Source organism: Galeopterus variegatus, unplaced genomic scaffold (assembly GCF_000696425.1).
Source record: "Galeopterus variegatus unplaced genomic scaffold, G_variegatus-3.0.2 Scaffold3053, whole genome shotgun sequence".
Lineage (NCBI taxonomy): Eukaryota > Metazoa > Chordata > Mammalia > Dermoptera > Cynocephalidae > Galeopterus > Galeopterus variegatus.
The window spans coordinates 160,632-179,747 of record NW_007729164.1 but is presented as its reverse complement, the minus strand read 5'-3'; the positions used below and the strand labels follow the sequence as shown (position 1 = coordinate 179,747).

Genomic DNA, 19,116 nt, shown 5'->3' with positions numbered 1-19,116 from the left:
TGGAGTCATGTAATCAATTCAGTAAATCAATAGTCACCTTAAACAAAATGAAACAGAGTAGACTAGAATAGAAATTAACATATAAGAACACACCACAGGTATGGGGTTTCTTTTTGGGATGATGGAAATATTCTAAAACTAGATTGTGGTAATGATTGCACAATTGTGAATATACTAAAAAACACTGAACTGTGTGCTTTAGATGGGTAAGTTTTATGGTATGTGAATATATCTCAGTAAAACTGCTAATATGGGGGAAAAAAGTAAGTACTGTTTTAAAAATCTTTTTTTTCAATATGTATGTGTGTACTAAGTTATTTTATTAAATTATTTTTTGCTTTGGAACATGATAAAAAAAAGTTGGGGAGTGCTGGTCTAATACCACTAGCAAGTGGGAACTTTAAGGTACTACAGTTGAAAAGTTGGTATAAGGACATACTTGTACATCGGCCATTCAGATTTCAAAATTTAGTTGAAGCTTATCAACAAAACCAGTACAAAGGCTGCACTGACGGGCATGCTACCTGTTTTCTGCAGCGGGAATCATGTGAGGTCGGCTGCAGCAGAGCAGAAGGTGCTTATGAAGAGGAAGTACTAGGTAAGAAAACACATGTGACTGTTGTTAAGTAATCCACACCACTCTAGGGATGTGTACCTATGTAAGGATAATGAACCATCTTGTAAACTCTCTAGACTTCTATGTCTTAGTAGGATCAAAAAAATATATATGGAGAAAATTCAGTGATTTCAAATGGGAAGACCATTCTGATAGAGACTCAGCAAGACTCTTCGTTCAGAGCTAAACAAAGGAAACATGGCACATGAGTGATGTTCAGGACCAGATTTTTGCTCTCAAGTTCAGTAGGTGCAGTCACTTCTGTCTTAAGGAGAGACCAATGCACATCTTGTGCAGACTTGATGTCAGGGAATGCCACTGTTTTAATGAACTCAAAGTATAGGCATATTTTATTTAACGTGCATTTTATTATTCAGCTGACAGTTACTCATCAGACTACCTACTATGTGCATGGCTCCACAAAAGGCTCTAGGACTTTGTGATAAGTATAGAAGCTATGCCTCTCAGTATTATATTTTGAGTAAGAGAGGTGGGTGAATATCAGCACCTTCTGCCTGATTTCAGAGTAGGCTGGGCGTGTCTCAGTGGCTTTGCCCTAGTGTGTTAATTCACCAGTGCATTCTGAAGGGCCAACATTTTGATAAGTTATACCCTGGCTATTAGCAGCTTTTTCCAGAATCCCCTAGGGTCTCCTTCCACCGAGAGGTAGCAGTTCTCTCCAGACTGGGAGATGCTTGGCTCTTCCATATGTTGTGGTCCTTGTTTCTATGGCTTGCTCCTTGCGCTCAATGATGGATATTGGAAGGAGGATCACTTCTTGCTGTACCGATTTGCTTTTGACCTTTAGTGTCCTACCAAAGACCCTCTCTGACATTTCTGTGGAGAGGTAGTGATATGACATTTTTTTCTTTCTGTGTTGTGGGAGTCAGCTGTGAATAAAACTTACATTTTGTAGTTTCCAAACTGTGAACCAAAGTGACCCAGGGCATCACAGCAACCTCACAGGGAGCCGTGGGGTATTTAAATATTTGAAGGAAACACAGGGATTGTGGACACCTGTTGGACACCACTGAATCTACTGGTTGGAGACAGTTCACAGTATGAAAAATAGATCATGCTACATTCCTTTCTATGACATTATGTCTTCGCAATGCTGGGTTTTTTTTTTTTTGCTTTGTTTTTTGGCAATTGCTGTGATAAAAAGTAAGTACCATGAGAAATTCAACATGGAATAAGAAATGAGGACTGTGGTTCCCAATCAGATTATAGAACTGGAGAAGTTGTGCAGTGCCCAATAGGCACGCAGATGCCAGCACTATGCAGTTATTTTTATTTAAGGATGAAACAAATATATGGTTTTGTTCTGCAATTTGTGTTATTTTTTCAAACATCTATTAAGTTGTTAGGACATACATACATACTTATAAAGTTATAATACTTAATAAATGGAACTGTTAGGTGGCTCTTTGGGTCCCGGGAACCGTGAAAAAATTACTGAAAAATTAATAACACCAGAACCAAGAAAGTTTGAAACTTTTGATTTAGATCCTTTCCTTATATTCCAAAATTATACTACCAACTTAATTGTATGATTCTGTTAGAATACAAGCATAATCAGTACTTTATTTTTAATTTTTCATTGGCTGTGGATCAATATCTCTGAACCACTAACAAATTAGATGTACTGAATCAAAATAAAGGCATTTGTGCTTACAGGAGAGTATCTTTAGTTTGTTATAATGGCTCATTTTGCCCATACACCTAAGACTCTGTTTGTCTCTAACACTTACGGTATCTGGTCCATTTATCTGCGGGTCTGCTATATTATTTGATTTTAGATACCCTCTATGCCCCTTTCTATGTGGTGAGAAATGATAATAGCTAATAATAAATTAAAATAAGAATAGTTACTTTTTTTCAGGCATTTATGAGTCAGGCACTTTTCTCACTAATTTACAGGTCTTAGCTCTTTTTGTTTTCACATATATAAATACTACTATTAACCTCATTTTACAGATGAGAAAATTGAGACACAAAGTTTAAATACTTCCTTGGTGTCACATAACTAGTAAGCAATTAATTAAGTTTTAAGGCAGCTGTCTGATTGCAGAGCCTTTTCTTACCCACTCTGCCACATATTGAAAGTGGCATGTAGCTCAGTCCAGCTTCTCTTTCTCATTTGGCTCACTCTTGTCTTGATATTTTAGAATAAACCTATTTTACCTCTGTTTTTCCCATGTGTATCACCACGGCTTTGGAACGTATGTTTATATTTTGCTATGAAATTTACATTTACTTGTGTTTGTATAATTCTTGTCCCTTCTGCACAGTTTTCAACTTATGTGATTTCTGATGCCTCCTAATTATTCTCTCAGTCTGCTGATAACTCAATCATTGGACTCCTTTTCAAGATGCCCACAGTGTATTCCAATCTCTGATATTGAGGGTCTTACACCATAAAAGGGGGAAAAAGTGGAGCTGTCCTTTTCTTATATAGCTCAAAGCCAAAAATGAACCAGAAGTAAAAGAATCAGTCGAGAAGTGTGTGCTGTCTGGGCCACTCTGTGGTCTCGGTTCTCAGATGACAATGGCTTTAGGTTTTTAATTATAGCACTATGAACTTTAATTAGTCCATACCAGCATCTGGTATGAGAATTGTGTTATTTTCTTTTAACCAGAAAGAGTGAGGTCCTGGGAATTTGTATTTAACCATTTTAAGTTCCCTACCAAATTTATCATTCTTCGTGTAGTAATTTTTTTTCTATAAAAGAAACACTGAAGCATTAAATTCATCACAATTTTGGAAAGATAGGAAAAGTAAAATAAAATAATTTGATTCCAGTGGTACTTACCATTCAGAAACCTAGCCCCTAGTACAGTGCTTGGCAGGTAGCACCAATAAATGTGTGTCACCAATTGTAATGTCTGTAGTGTTTAGAAGCCATGAAATATTTTCTAATGCAAAATTGCTGAACTTAGAGTCCTCTGGAGTAAAGGCAGTTACTTTGTATATATAAAAAATAATTCATTGACAAGATGGGCAGTAATAGAATTATAGCATAACATTTCAAATATACCTTGGAGTACATGTTCTGGGGCAATGCATGATTCTGTTGTGCCACAGACATGCTATCGGTGCACATGTTCCCCTCCACCCCCCCAAACCTGTAAGGAAGTAGTATTGTAAGAGAAAACTGGACAGACTCAGAACACTCTGAGTGTGTCTGCCAAAAAAAATTAAATTAAAATAAAAAAATTCTGTATTCAAAGATAACAGTGAACTCTGTGGGAAATAAAGCCTCCAGACTGACTGCCTGATTTTTTTTAAAAATAAACCAATTGAATGTGTGCTGTGTGTACATTTATTGTTCAGGTGAGTTATCATGGCAAGATGTAATTGTTGCAAGAGAATGCTGAGAGTCCTAATGAAACAGGCACACTCCCTCCTGCCTTGATGGACAGGAGTGTGTGGTGAGGGAAACCTTGTTTCTCCCCAGAAAATGCACACCTCCCCACAGCGCCCTTTGCTTCCTCCATTGGAAGCCATAATGTGACCTTAAGATGGAAACCTGCCAACATCTCTGGAGTAAAATACATTGTTCAGTGGAAATACACGCAACTTCCGGGAAGCTGGACTTACACTGAGGTATGAAATCTGCCTGTGTACCTAGGCACAGACTCCCCCACCATTTATTAAAAGTGCCAAATTATTCCATATAATCATAGGCATAGAGGCATTCTAGAAAAGATTCAAGCATAAGATGAGTGATTGGATTAGATGAACATTAATTACTGCTACTCTATAACATGTTAATGCTAAACCCTTTATTTTATGTGGGAAATATACTGTGGACATAGATACTCTTCCTTCAGCATGACCACTCATCCCACTGGTCATTATCTGCCCAGCCCAGCTAACATGATTCCCAGTAGGATGGAGGGCAGGAGGAAGATTCTCATGGGAGTTGATCAGATTTAGAAGTGCTGTCCAAGGTGGTCATCCAGTACTGTCCCTTTTAGGAAAGCATAGGCAAGTTCAGAAAAAAATAGTCTTGAGATGCCAAGTCTATTAATGTAGAAAAATTTAAGCAAATCCTTGAGATAAGTGCTAAAGAATTGAATCCATAATTTTGCAATTTGGAAGGAGAGAATTTCTGTATGAATTATGTAGACTGATGTCTGGATGGCTCGGCCCTAAGCTCCAGGCCTCTATTCATCTGGCTCTGGCAGGCACTGGGTGGCCCAATATCTAGAGGGCTATTTGTCTTCTACAATTTAATCTGTAAATTAAATCTCTACTCTTGAGTCACAGTGTGTGGTGGTGATTCTATAAATGCTAATTATTGATCTCTCATTGATCTAGGCCGTGTCCAAGCTCTCATATGTGGTAGAGCCCCTGCATCCCTTCACTGAATATATTTTTCGACTGGTTTGGATCTTCACAGCCCAGCTGCAGCTTTATTCTCCCCCAAGTCCCAGCTATAGGACTCATCCTTACGGAGGTATGGCATGCATATGTTGCTTATGAAGGACATTATTTCAGAATTTTGGTTTACTTTGTTTTTACTTTAAACAATGAAATAAATTCCTTTATTAATTGATCCATTCCACAATTGAGTACCTAACTACAGGCCAAATAGTGTCCTAGTTCCTTGCTGTACCTCTGCATCAAAATAGCCAATGACCCCTGCTCTTGTGGAGCTCACATTTTGGTGGAGGAGGAATACTCTATGCAATAAACATAATAAATAAGGAAAGTATATCTTAAGTTGGATGATGCTGTGTGCTACGGTAAGAGAAACATTTTGAGCAGGGTTTGTCCTTTAGGAGATTGGAAATGGGGAGCAGGGAGGGAAGGAGAGGCTAGTTGCAGAGTTAGACAAGGTGGTCAGAGTAAGCCTCACTGAGTTGGTGGGTTAAAGTCTGAGCAAAGACTTGAAGGAGGCGAGGGAGTCAGCCAGCAGAAACCTGGGTTATGGCATTCCAAGCAGAAGCCTGAAGGTGAAGGCATCCCTGGCCTGTGAGGAACAGCTCAGAGGCTGTGTGGCTGGAGCAGAGAGGAGGAAGTGGAGGAGTAACAGATAAGGTCAGAGAGGTGGTGGCCAGATCACAGTGTGCCTCTGAGGCTTTGTAAGGACTGTGGCTTTTACTGTGACGGGAAGGAGAGCCACCGCAGGGTTTTGAGCAGAGGAGCAGCATGATCTGTGACCTGCCTTACATGTGAAAAGGCTCAGTCTGGCTGCTATATGGACAATGAACTGTGGGAGATGTGGTAGGGAGTAGGGGGACCCGGTAGAAGGTCATTGCAGTGACAGACAGGAGAGATGCCGAGGGGTGGTAGTGGTATGGGAAGAAGTGTCTGGATTTTATATTTCTTGATATAACTTTTAGTCCTTTTGTTGCCTAGGCTATAAACCTCTTTGGCTGTGTAACAACGAAATCTATAAAAAGATTCACCTCCTTTCTTGTTTTTGTTTTTTGTTTTTTCCTGTAAAGTTAGTTATTTTGGTATTATATTTTTAATACCATTGAATGGAAGTTCAGGTACTTTTTTTTGGTTTTGTTCATTCAAGAATTTTTTAAGCCCCTGTTATATAGCAGACATTGTTTTAGGAACCAAAGACGATAAAGTCCTAACACTCATGGGGCTTACATTCCAGCTCGGGAGACAGTCAGACAATAATTAAGTAAAATAATTTGCTGGGGTTGTGATGGGACCCCAAAAATAGCATCCCTCTTCCTAGCCCAAGTTCTGAACCAATGAGAGATAAAACAAAAAGGCCAGCAGAGGGGTGCAGGAATACCACCATTATTTCTGATAAAGACTAAGTTGGATGATATAGCTTAGCATGAACGAAAGCGGGAGGAATTTGCTGATTTCCTGCTCCCCAGCTTAGATGTTAGAAAAACCCACTTAAGGGAAAGTTTGAGCCTGCAGAGCAGACATTTCTGTCTCTTGCTGATTTTGTTAGAGAGGGAAGGAAAAGGAGACCAATTTGCTTCTTTCTAGGCCTCTGAATTATAAGGAATTATGGCACAATGTCTGCTGCCACCAAGCAGGTCCTTGTTCTCTATGGGGGTAATCAGGTGGGGTAAGAGACAGAAGTATTTACACAGATTTATGGTTAGATACGAGCATACTTCAAAAAGTTCATGGAAAGATTTGTATTGTCTTTTAATTCTATTTTTCCCTTGTATAACATGAGGAATGAGCATGCATTTCACCAAAAAATACAGTATAATCTTGCATAGTAGTTAAGTGCTAAGAAGAAAAGTAAAATAGGGTAGGTAAGCAACAGAGAGTTCCTGAGGAGGGGGCCCATTTTAGATGGAGGGCTGGTCAGGGAAGTTCTCTCTGAGAAAGTCACTTGTGCCAAGCTTTGAATGACAAGAGACAAGAAGCCATGCAAATATCCAGGAATGAGTTTTCCAGGAAGAGGGCAGGACAAAGGTGAGTGACTTGAGGAAGGGCGGCTGTGTCTGGGGTGCAGGGAGCAAGGTGGAGAAAGAAGGAGAGGAGACCACCAGGCAGCCAGAGGATTGGTCATGGAGGGCTACAGAGGCAGTGATAAGGTGTGTGAGTTTTATCTTAAGTGTGACAGCAAGTCTTTGGAGAGTTTTAAGCAGGGAAGGGGCTGGTTCCAGTTTTAAAATTTTCAGTCTAGCTGCTGCATGGGGAGTAGACTGGGGGCTGGGAGGTGGGCCGGGGAAGGAGGGGAGCAGTCAGGAGTCCAAACAAATCATGACAGTGGCTCAGACTTGGGTGGTTGGGGTGGAGAAGGTGGAAAGATTTGTCACATATTTTGAAGACACAGAGGATGGGGTTGCTGAATGGATTTGGTGGGGAGGGTGGAGGGCCAAGATGGTAACTTAGACTTTCAGTCTGAACACGAATGTTGCCAAGTGTTGCCGTGTACTGAGACAGGGAAGGCTAGGAGCAGAGCAGCTTTCCCAGGAAAAACCAGAAGTTCTGTTTCGGCCAAGTTGAATTTGAGATGCCTGTTAGACGTGAGTGGAGACAGGCCGCGGAGGCAATTAGATGAATGAATCAGAAACTCGGAGCAGGTTGGAGATATCCAAAATACCAGTTGAGGAGTCCTCCACATGTAGATGTGACTTCAAGCCATGGGCCTGGAAGTGACAGGCTAAGAGTGAATGTGGGTTGAAAAGAGGAGAGGGACAAGGTGTCAGCCCTGGGGACAGCAAAGGAGGAGGAGGAGGGTCTGCAAAGAGCCCCAAGAAGAACAAACTCAGGAGCTTGTGGTGTCTCAAAGGCAAGCAAAGAAGTGTTTAAAAATGAGGGCGATTGAATATAACAGTCACGTTATCTCTGGAAAGCAATAAAAAGCTTTTCTGTGAGATTCCAGCTTCGCCGTTTTCCCAACCTGTATTCAGAATGTTCCTCTCTCAGGATATAGCTTTACCTGAGCTTCCCTCTTTGAAATACTAGTATATTCTTCATCAGAGCAATACTAGTTCTTAATAAATGTTATTGTTCTCTTGTTCCAAATATACTCATGGAGCATGTCTTGGTGCATGGATCCTGCCTTTGAGAAGCTTACTCCTTTAATAACCTTGCAGTAAGGTAACACTTGGTTAAAAGCACAGGAGAGGTACTGATAAATTCCTATGGAAGTTCAGAGGAGGGGGATATTATTTCTGGAATGAAATGTCAAGGAAACCTCTCTGGAGAAGTTTTGTTTGTTGATTTAGACTTGAGGTGAGGAGAGGAGAGGGCAGGTCCAGGTGACTGCATGAGCTGAGTCATAGAGACCGGATTATAAGGCATGCAGGGAAAACAGTAAATATTCCTCTGCTGGAAGTGTAGGATACAGGCAGAGAATGGTGAGAATGAGTATGTGAGCAGGCTCAGGAGTTTGGACTTTATTTAGAAAGCAGTTAGGAGATATGGAGAAATTTAAAGCAGAAGAGTCATTGATTCACATGCTTCTTAAAAAGAGAATTTTGGAAACTACCCATAGAATGGGTTGAGCAAATGAGAGAGATTGGAAAGTACAGAGGTAGAGACCAGCTGGGAGGTTATTACAATATCTTGACATTTTTACCAGAGATAATTAAAAAAAAAATAGTACATATATCGTGCACTTCCTGATTTCTTCTTTTGAAGATGTGACTGTCACACCAGGAAAAAGATTTAGACCTAGAAGCCTTGCAGGGAAGTCGGTGCCTGGGGCAGACACTGAGGGAGAGCTGTCTGGTGCCCATGCCCTCAGTTAGCTGAGGTGACCTGGGAAGACTTGCTACAGGCTGGATGGATGCCCTACCCCTCAGTTCTGGAGATGCGGTGGTGTGCAGAGAGCCGCAGATTGAACTAAGTAGAGCTACGCAGAGCCAGGCAGCTGATGAAGTTGGCTGGACAAGTTCCCCTTTCCTTGATGAGTGTCCTCTCCTTGTTTAGCAGATCTCAGGGTTTGTGTGGCCACCTCTGATTATTCTCTGACTATCCTTGCTTAGAACCTCAGGTTAGACACTGGCCTAGGACCATGCTTGAAATACTCCACATCAGAACAGAATGCATGGATCTCATTTGTTCCAAGTCATGCTTCATGTACTCCAATAGTGCTGGGACATTTTCTGGTGCTAACGAAATATCATGGTCCAGGGCCCATGGCTGATTAAATCAAAATAATGAGGAAGGCACATTTTGCTTTCCATTTCTGGGCCTTTCCCCTGGATGCACAAGCCTATGTATCCTCCAGGTCTTCCAGACACTACACCAGGGGTCCCTTCCATGGATAGCATCTCAGGCTCCTGATACTCTCTTACTTTTCCAGCCTCATCAAACCTTAAAACTTATCTGTTTTGTGTTCATCACCTCATAGCCCTGTTCTCTTTTACTTATGGGGATTATGTGATTTTAAATGATATTATTGCTTTTTAACTGGGGCCCTTTAGAAGATAATTTCTTAACCAAGAGGAATGGTTGTCAGGCAAGAAAAACCAGTCTTTCAGGGAGGATTATTTTGTGGGGAAGATTTGGACAATAATCACATCTTGCCATGTAGGTGGCATTTAACTTGTATGAAATGGAGCAGATCATGTTTGGACACTGACTTTAATGAGTTAGAGTTTTTTTTTTTTTTTGACATTCTGATTCTAATTCAGTGGGAGATGTTTCCTTCTTCCGCGTGTTCACCAAGGTGACTAATTATGTGTAGCAGAGGAGTGATGCAATGATGTTTACGTTTGCCAAAGATTAGTCTGAGAGTCGGGCAGGCATTGTATCAGAGAAAGGCTGAGAGACCAATGAAGAGGATTTTTAAAAACACATCCACCGTGAGGGCTGAACTGTCTCATTTCTCCCATTTCCAGTGAGTCAGTGGTGATGCAGAGCTTTTGTCAAAAGTGTTCAGAGGGAGAGAAGTCTATTTAAGAGCAAAGTGACATCAAAGTGTGTCTTTCTATAGAAAGGAAATAAAAGAGTGTGGTTACAGGGGTTGGGGGTATAAAAAGTAGGTGGATGGAAGATAGGCTGTCAGATCATTTTCCCTTTCCATTCTCTGCCACTTAGGTAGCTTCTAAAGTCTGTGAGTGAGTACTTCATCATTTAATGCATGCTCCTTTAATCCTTGGTGAAGGCAGGGATGTGCTAAAGCTCAGTCAGCCTGTATTCCCAGGGACCTTGAGAGCTGGGGTAAGGAAGGTACAGCCTGGGTCATCAAAAGTGAAGCAGACTGTTCTAATTCTGGCTTATCTGAGGCCACATCTTCAGGTGGAACCAGTCAGGCTATAGCAGTCTAGGGAGTGAAAAGGCCCCAGGACATACTTTTTCTTCAACCCATGTTAATCATTGATTCCAGTGTTGTTTAGATTCTCTTGGTCTCAGTAACCTGGTTCCATTCCACGCTTCAACTCATTTAAGTCTCTAGGGATTTTTGACAACTTTTTTTCTGGAACGTTTATACTATTTGTATGCTTTTATATTTAATTTTACTTCATAAATTTGAAGTGAGGAACATAACATTTGAAAGAGTCTTTTGGGGGAGTCGCTAACTGGTATAATTAGGGATCAGGAATTACAGCTCAAGAATAAACAAAATAAGAATGAGTTCATAGATATAAGGAAATAACAATAAGTTCATAGATATCTTACCACCTTCTCTATGATGTATTTTGATCGTTAATAAAAAATATTGTGTTTGTTAACTTTTCAAAAAACAAGGCTTTTTTTCCCCTATCTTATTTAATGTCACCATTATCTCTTCCAGTTCCTGAAACTGCTCCTTGCATTAGGAATATCGAGAGCTCAAGTCCCGACACTGTGGAAGTCAGCTGGGCTCCACCCCAGTTTCCAGGTGGACCTATTTTGGGTTATAACTTAAGGCTAATCAGCAGAAATCACAAATTAGATTCAGGGACACAGAGAACCAGTTTTCAGTTTTACTCCACTCTACCAAATACTACCTACAGGTAAGAATTAAGTGGTGCAGAGGAAAATATAATCAGCATGGCTTCAGGCATGATAATTATTTAAGAAATATGGCTAAAAAATACAGTAGTTTAAACATATTTTGAGAAGTGCCACTGAGTCTGTGCTTTTGGATTGGAAGTTGTGTTTTTCCTTAAGCTTATATGCTTATTAGATTACACCCTCCTAAGCAAAGAACATTCTCAAGTGTTTCTATTATATTCAGAGCATCCTTATAAATATGGGCTAATGAAGACATTTAAACACTATGAATGTCATTTCTTCATTTAATCCAATGTGAAAAAAGTAAGGAGGTGAAATTCTGTTAATGGTATCTTTATTAACCATTAGGGGGATTATTTTATTATTGTTAGCTTTCCTAGTGTTTACTATTGTCTCTTTAAATTAGGGGATCTATGGGGGTCAGGCAGATAGCAGAGTTCAGTTTCTGACCTCCGTGACCCTGAACTGTTCTATGGGGAATGCAAACAAGGATGTGATTGATGGTCGTTTTAGTTCTGAGCAGTGGCACCAAGTAACTAGATATATGCATTGCCACATTGTCCTTTAAATAGAAATATTATTGCTCCTTCTATTTTTATCTCATGTTCACACCATGCCATATAAAACACATCTCTCCAAATTATTTTTGGAATAGGTTTTCTATTGCAGCAGTAAATGAAGTTGGTGAGGGGCCAGAAGCAAAATCTAGTATTACCACTTCATCTCCAGCAGGTATGGCCCAGGGTTGCTCCTTCTGTTACTCAGTAATGAGGGGTGGCAAGGGTGGATTGAGAGCTCAGAGGTCCTAGGTTATCTGGTAGACCTCAAGACCCCGCTGCTTCTACCCAGGTAATATTGTCTTCTAGTTACTTGGTAAATTTTCAATTTTAAGTGAATTTGACAAATTAAAGTGGTTGGATTGAAAGCTTTCATATTAGAATTTAGGAATTTAAGATCAGAATTGAAAAATTTACAGATTTAGAAAATGGCCTCAAACAAATCCTTGGTTCTAGTTAATATCACTAGTGATTGTGACTTATTAGATACATACAACTTTCTGCCCTAATCCCCATTGTACAGCATGTATTGTTATTTAATACATATCAAATATCCCCTTTTTTCCCCAGTCTTCTTAAAGTTTTTAAATATATCTAGACTTTAATAATTTACAATTTACATTTCAATATTCAATCTGCCAAATTATCCTTTGTTATTATTTTTTAAGTACCCTGCTTTGACTTTGGTATTTTAACAATTGCCTTGAGAAACTGAATACTTACTGTGTGATGTTTATGTGAGCAAAATAATAAAAGAAAATGCTTTCTAAGAATCACTGAAATTTTTTTTTGGAGAAATTAGTAAAGGAATTTTTAATAACACACACAGACTCAGAATTCTAGGAGTTGGTTTTCTATTTTCACCAGAATCACATTTGCTGACTTGACTGCCCCTTACCCTAATCTGCACATGCCTATGCCAGCTGGTATTGAATGTCACCTATCACCAGCCTTTAGTTCTTTGGCTGTTCCTTGACTCTAGGGAAGGAGAAGTATTTTTGTTATGCAAGAAGCATGTCCAAAGGGCAAAGTAAATATAGAGCAGGGTTAAGGCTGTTGTTACTGTGATTATTGCGTAACATTTATTAATTGCCCTAAAAGTGTCCATTCATGTATCCTGCATTAGTCTCCAATTAAACAGGACATCAAGCAAAGTTCTGCAGCCCTCAGATTTCATTCCTCTAAGGACTTTTCTCCTGCCTCAAAGGGAGAGGTGTTGAAGACAACTCAGAGACAACCAATGTCTGTCTGTATGTGTGTACTATGCAACAAGCCACTCTGGCCTGGTTTGAACCACCTCCACCATACAAGTTCTCATGGTTGAGGATAATGAGCTGAGTTTTTATTGGGACAAGGTTCTTGAGAACTATGATACCTTGTGTGATGTTATCTTGGGGTATTTAAGGGCACATACTTGTAAGTCCTTCTTGATTGCCACTGTACTTCCTACCCCGAGTCATGGAATAATGTGGATTATACCATAGATAAAATGCCCCAGTGCCTTCAGAGGAAATCTGACCAGCCTCTTTCAAGTACTATATTACCTTTGCTTTTAAAAGTAGTATTGATCTTTTTTTGTGTTAGTGTACATATGATAGGTCTGTCTGTCTGTAGATTATGCTATTTTTTCAGTTCAACAAGAGGAGCAGTGGCTCTTTTTATCCAGAAAAACTTCTCTAAGAAAAAGATCTTTAAAACATTTAGTAGATGAAGCACATTGCCTTTGGTCGGATGCTATACACCATAATATTACAGGTCAGTACAATAGAGAGGAATGTTTCCTAAGTGTGAAAGCAAAGAGTCAGACTTTCTGGAAGAAATACTTCTAGAATAGAAGAATATTTTTTTAATATTTCTAGAATATATTCTAATATGTTAGAAGAATTTGGAGGAACATTTTCTTCTAAAATGGAAAGAAGACTTTTATTTTAATCTCTTTATGAAACTTTAAAGAAATAAATTCTTCTTCATGTAAGTTTTTTGTCCTGGTTGTTATATAGTAATATATATGTACCTGCATGACTCTTCTAGGAATATCAGTTAACATCCACCAGCAAGTTGTTTATTTCTCTGAAGGAACTCTCATATGGGTGAAGGAGGCTGCCAACATGTCTGATGTGTCTGACCTGAGAATTTTTTACAAAGGTTCAGGATTAATTTCTTCTATCTCCATAGACTGGCTTTATCAAAGAATGTACTTCATCATGGATGAACTGGTTAGTCTGAGAACTTAAAGTGTATAATTAGATATTGACAATGATATGCATGTCCTGGTATATTTACAAGTAAATGTAATTCTCTCACATACTCATTGAGTCCTTAAATGATTTAGATACTAGGTTAGCAATGAATCATAGATCTGCTCTATAGGAGGGTCTAGACTTTACCTAGCACTAGTCCTGACCTACCATTAAGTCATCTCTATTTGTGAATTTTCGGAGTCCTGAGTTTATAGTAATGATAATTCATCTTCCATAAGAGAGTGTTATCATTAGATGAGACCGTCCATCATAATTAATGTCAACTGCAAGCATTTTGAATTCTGTAATAACCAGAGGCAACTTTGGTAGTACTCTGAAAATACAGGAGTACTGAAATATTTGAGAAAGCACAGTCTTGACGTGTTTCAAGTTCTACTCTTTTGGAAGGTACAGGGTTATCACAGTGAACAATTGCCATCACCATGGCTAGAAGCCCACAATCTTGGATACAGATTACATATTAAAAATTGTTGAGTACCTCTACAAGCCAGGAAAATAGGCACTCGTTTTTCATTGATGCCAATAGGATAGAAACTCATTAGGAGTTTATATAAAACTGGCTTTTAAGGTTTTTTTTTTTTCATTCATTGGTTTGGTTCGAAAAGTGCTCAGTGACTAGCACAATTTCAAGCACGGGAAAGATGCTCAAGAAATTCTCATTGGCTTAATTGAATATAGACAGACACTAATCCTACTGATGTATTTTTGATTTTTTAGGTACATGTCTGTGACTTAGAGAACTGCTCAAATATTGAGGAAATTACTCCACCCTCTATTACCACACCTCAGAAACTTGTGGCTGATTCGTACAATGGGTAAGTATTAGCCATGTAAGTATGAATTCTATTCCATTGGCAATAATCTTTGGGAAACTTTCTTGTTAATGAAACATTGTAGTACCAGATGAGCCAAACCTAAGCATCGTATTTTGGATAAATTTAATTAAATCCAGGCAAAGTCTCATTCTTTAGAGCTGGGAGGAAATTTCTTTCAAATTTTTGTGTCTTGGATTGACTCCTCTTCTAGTGAAGTAGATTTTCCTCTGTCCTTCACAGAAAAATATGGGTATGTGGGAAAGATCTCTTGTCTGGGGTTCAGGGACCTGAGTTTTAGTCCTAAATTTGTCACTAATTTGGTGGGACTCAGGATCTCATTGCCCCTCTCAATACTCCCCATGAGAAGTCCCTGCATTGCACACGGTCCTTTTGCTGAGCAATTCAGTGCTAGTTCATCTCTCTAGTCTGGTTCTCACATCTATCAAGAGGCAAGTTTAATAAGAAAGCTGCTAGCATCCACCTTCGGAGACAGAAATTGATGGTTAATAACAAGGAAAAATTTTCAATTACAGTTAACTTTTTTTTCCTCCTGCCACAAACGAAATGGACATGTTTTAGCTCAATTGTGCTAATAAATTGCATCATTTGCACCTTCAGCAAGTGACTTCATGTCTGAGACCATTGTTTTATCCATCCATATAGGGAAGATAATAATACTTACCTGTTTAGGTTATTTGGAGGATGATTTAGTAATTGTACAAGATCACGCCACTATTTTGCAATGAAACCAGTTTTGGACTTCTTGCACCAGAGCTTGTCTTCTACTCATCTCCCTATTCCATGATAAAAGCACGTAACTTTTAGCAACAGTTTGTATACAGTGTTCTTAACAGACAGGAGATGTATGAAACAGTTTATTCTTCTGGTATTCAAAATATCCTCCTTTATGCTGTTATTTTTGCACCACTGAGTTATTCCCTCATTGAGTTTGTACTTATTATAAACCTCTTCTCTTATCCCCCTCCACGATCCTCTTCCTCCACTCATTTCTTCTTCCCATCACCGCTGTCCCCTCGTCCCACACCCCAGCCCTCCTAACCATTCTTCTCATTTCCTTCCCCCTCCAAAGTGGTGATCAGGGTTACAGACCCACACCCCTCCCTGATTCAGTACAATAATTGTAATCTTTACCCCAGATATTTTTTCCTTTTATCTACTCTGAAATCCCTCCAAGTTCCATTAACAATTTTGAATTTAGGAAACAAAAGCAGGAAGTTAAGAGCCAAGTTATTTCTGCTTTTCGTCTGTGATAACCCTCCCTCAATAAAAAGAACATAGCTTCCTACCTTAAAATGGAGTTTACGTCTCAGGATATTATTCGACCACAGGAGTCCTGCGCATACTGAGAAAGATTTGGAATAGTCATCAAAGGGAATAAGAGCAGGATGATTTGTCAGTTGTACTGAGAGTTTGGAATGTTGCCAACCCATGTGTTGTGATAAGAATAATGTACCAAGCCAAAAGATAGTTCATTAGCATTTGTCTCCATGATCACACATTCTAAATTAACTACATCCAAAATGAATTGTTTTATATTTTAGCTAAAATTTCATTGACAGGTTTGGTTATCAATGAAACATTTTGGTAGTGTGTTTTCTTTTTCATTATTAAAAGATCACCAGTCTTGTTACCATGAGGTGTGTTTCTTTAATTCTTCCATTGACTCCTTTCTCTTGATTGCTAGGTGGTCCTGCCCAGCTGCTTTGCTCACTTGTAGGGTATTTTTTCATATTTGTAAAATGGTAGCTCTATTGCCTGACTCAATTATACATATTTTTAAGAAAAGTTCAGTTCAATATAAATGCAAAGCAGTTATGCTAGATAGTTACAGCAAAATAACTGAGCAACTAAAAAAATGCTTTAAATCTTTTTGCTTTCTTCCATTTATCATTCAAAAATACATGAGAAGATTTATTGACAGAATTCGACTTAAGAATTTTTGTATTTTGGAGGAAAATGTCTTATAGCAAATTACATGTTTAGCCATATAATTTTTATATGATGTTTTTCTTTAAAATCTTTGAAGACCTTTTCTGTTCTTAAATTCTATGATTTCTTAAAAATCACTTACAGTAATTAAGAGACTAAGAATTACAAGTGAGACTGAAATTTTTCAAAGTTCTAGCTTCTAGCTCAAGTGAATAGAGCCTGTCTTTGGTAATTACCTTAACCCTCTTGCACCTTGGGACATGCTGTATTCAGTGACTCCGGAGATATATGGCTCTGATGTGCAACAGGATAAAGCAATTAGCCCAGGAAGTTACTCATCCACCCTTGCATTGTATCACATCAGGCTTCTTTTGTTCCTATGTCAGGTATGTCTTTTATCTCCTGAGAGACGGCATTTATAGAGCAGATCTCCCTGTGCCATCTAGTCGGGATACTCAAGCTGTGCGTATCGTGGAGAGTTGCACATTAAAGGACTTTGCAGTAAAGCCACAGTCCAAGCGAATCATTTACTTCAATGACACCACCCAAGTCTTCATGTCAACATTTCTGGATGGCTCTGCTTCCCACCTCGTCCTCCCTGCTGTCCCCTTTGCTTATGTGCAGAGTTTTGCTTGTGAAAACAGTGACTTCCTCGTCACAGACAGCAAGGCTGTTTTCCAACAGGACTCTTTGTCTTTTAACGAGTTCATTGTGGGATGTGATCTGAGTCACATAGAAAAATTTGGGTTTGGTAACCTGGTCATCTTTGGCTCATCCACCCAGCCGCACCCTCTGCCAGGTAGCCCTGAGGAGCTCTCGGTGCTGTTTGGATCTCACCAGGCCCTTGTTCAGTGGAAGCCTCCGGTGCCCGCCATAGGAGCCAGTGAGTGCACTGTCCCCAGGGTGGTTACTGACCTCACAGGCAGGAGAGGAAGGCTTGAACTGCTGGCATTGTGATTCAATTTTGAGAGCCCACATGTGGTTACTCAGTCATCAACCAGGAGGAGCTATTAGCTAAAAGGAAATCTGTTCTGTATTTATTAGTTTTGCATTAGGAGGCTCTCTAGACTTCCCATGTATATTCCAACAGAATGGTTTGAATGTTTATTGAATGTCTACCAGGAACCAGGGACTGGAATTCTAATTAGAGTGAATAGCCAAGGGGAGAGAATACTTGGGTTGAGATTTTTGTATTTATCAGGACTTTGGATGAATTTGAGCAATTCCCCCAAACTCTCTGAACTTGGATCTCCATCTCTAGTGAGGCCATATGTGTGGTGGGTAAGCAGGTGGACTCTGGTGTCATCCTGCACAGATTCAAATGCTGATCTTGCCAATGATTAGCAGAACAACCCTGGGCAAGTTGCTTAGCCACTGTGTGCCTTGGTTTCCACAACTGGAAAATGAGAATATTAATTATATCTACCTACGGGACTGTCCTACAGATTAAATTAAGACACATGAATAGAACACTTAGAACAGTATCTGGCAAAGAAGTCAGCAAACTTTTTCTGTAAGGAAGGGGCCAGATCGTAAATATTTTCACCATTGTGGGTCAGATTCTCTCTGTCACAGCTACTCAATTCTGTCTTATAGTGTGAAAACAGCTGTAGATAATACGGAAAGGAATAACTGTGGCTGTGTTCCAGTAAAACTTTATTTATAGAAACAGGCAGTAGACCAGATTTGGCCTGGGGACTATAGTTTGTTAACCCTTGGTCCCCTAGACAGTAGTATTTAGCAAACATTGGCTATTTTTTACTTTAAGACAAAGTTAATTACATCTGTTTGCTGCATATCTCAAAGATGGTTGAAAACGAGTAGCAATTTTTTTTTTTTTATATTGATTGGGCTTTTTGGAGGAAGATACTATACAAATACTGGGAATTATATTAGAGATTTACCATTAAGCATTTTCTGAAGGAATGGATGCTGTTCTAGCCTTACCATTAAACTAACCCTGATGATTAGTGGGGTAACGAATATTACTGCCCAGTTACTCTCCCATTTGAGATGAGGGTGTAGAAGAGTTTGCTGACAATCCTTGGTTTGCCCTGGCTGATGTCATCCTGGTTAATGACATTGTTGAACTTTCCTAATTAGGCCCTGTTGCCTGGCATAACTGGACTTATGAGGTGAAAGTGTCAACCCAAGACCATCCTGAGATCACTCATGTTTTCTCTAACATAAGTGGGACCATGCTTAATGTACCTGAGCTGCAGAGCGCTACGAAATACAAGGTTTCTGTGAGAGCAAGTTCTCTCAAGGGGCCAGGCCCCTGGTCAGAGTCCTCAGTGGGTACCACCCTGGTGCCAGGTGAGAAAATGTTCTAGATTTAGAAGGTAATTCTGACAAAAAGGTGCTTGGCCTGAGTATCCTTTAAAAATTATTACCTCAAATTTGGTAAAGAAATTAGAATGAGGGTGTGTTGACATCTTGAGTATGTGTTTATTATCTGAGATTAGAAAAGCACTGCATGACATTTAATTTATGTTTTAACCTGCTATTTTAAACTTTCCAAGAT

The 19,116-nt window shown here is 39.4% G+C and overlaps 1 protein-coding gene across 2 annotated transcripts in view; it reads left to right on the top strand.

Moving 5' to 3' along the window:
* Window positions 1-19,116, top strand: part of ROS1 (ROS proto-oncogene 1 , receptor tyrosine kinase) — a 129,710-nt gene that overhangs the window by 17,635 nt on the left and 92,959 nt on the right. For both annotated transcript variants that reach the window (XM_008583823.1, XM_008583822.1), the window contains exons 5-14: window positions 538-598; window positions 4,075-4,223; window positions 4,941-5,079; window positions 10,807-11,008; window positions 11,665-11,741; window positions 13,199-13,321; window positions 13,598-13,782; window positions 14,545-14,642; window positions 16,979-17,475; window positions 18,696-18,908. In XM_008583823.1, the coding sequence (XP_008582045.1) occupies window positions 538-598; window positions 4,075-4,223; window positions 4,941-5,079; window positions 10,807-11,008; window positions 11,665-11,741; window positions 13,199-13,321; window positions 13,598-13,782; window positions 14,545-14,642; window positions 16,979-17,475; window positions 18,696-18,908 (1,744 nt within the window). The remainder of the gene's footprint in view (window positions 1-537; window positions 599-4,074; window positions 4,224-4,940; window positions 5,080-10,806; window positions 11,009-11,664; window positions 11,742-13,198; window positions 13,322-13,597; window positions 13,783-14,544; window positions 14,643-16,978; window positions 17,476-18,695; window positions 18,909-19,116) is intronic.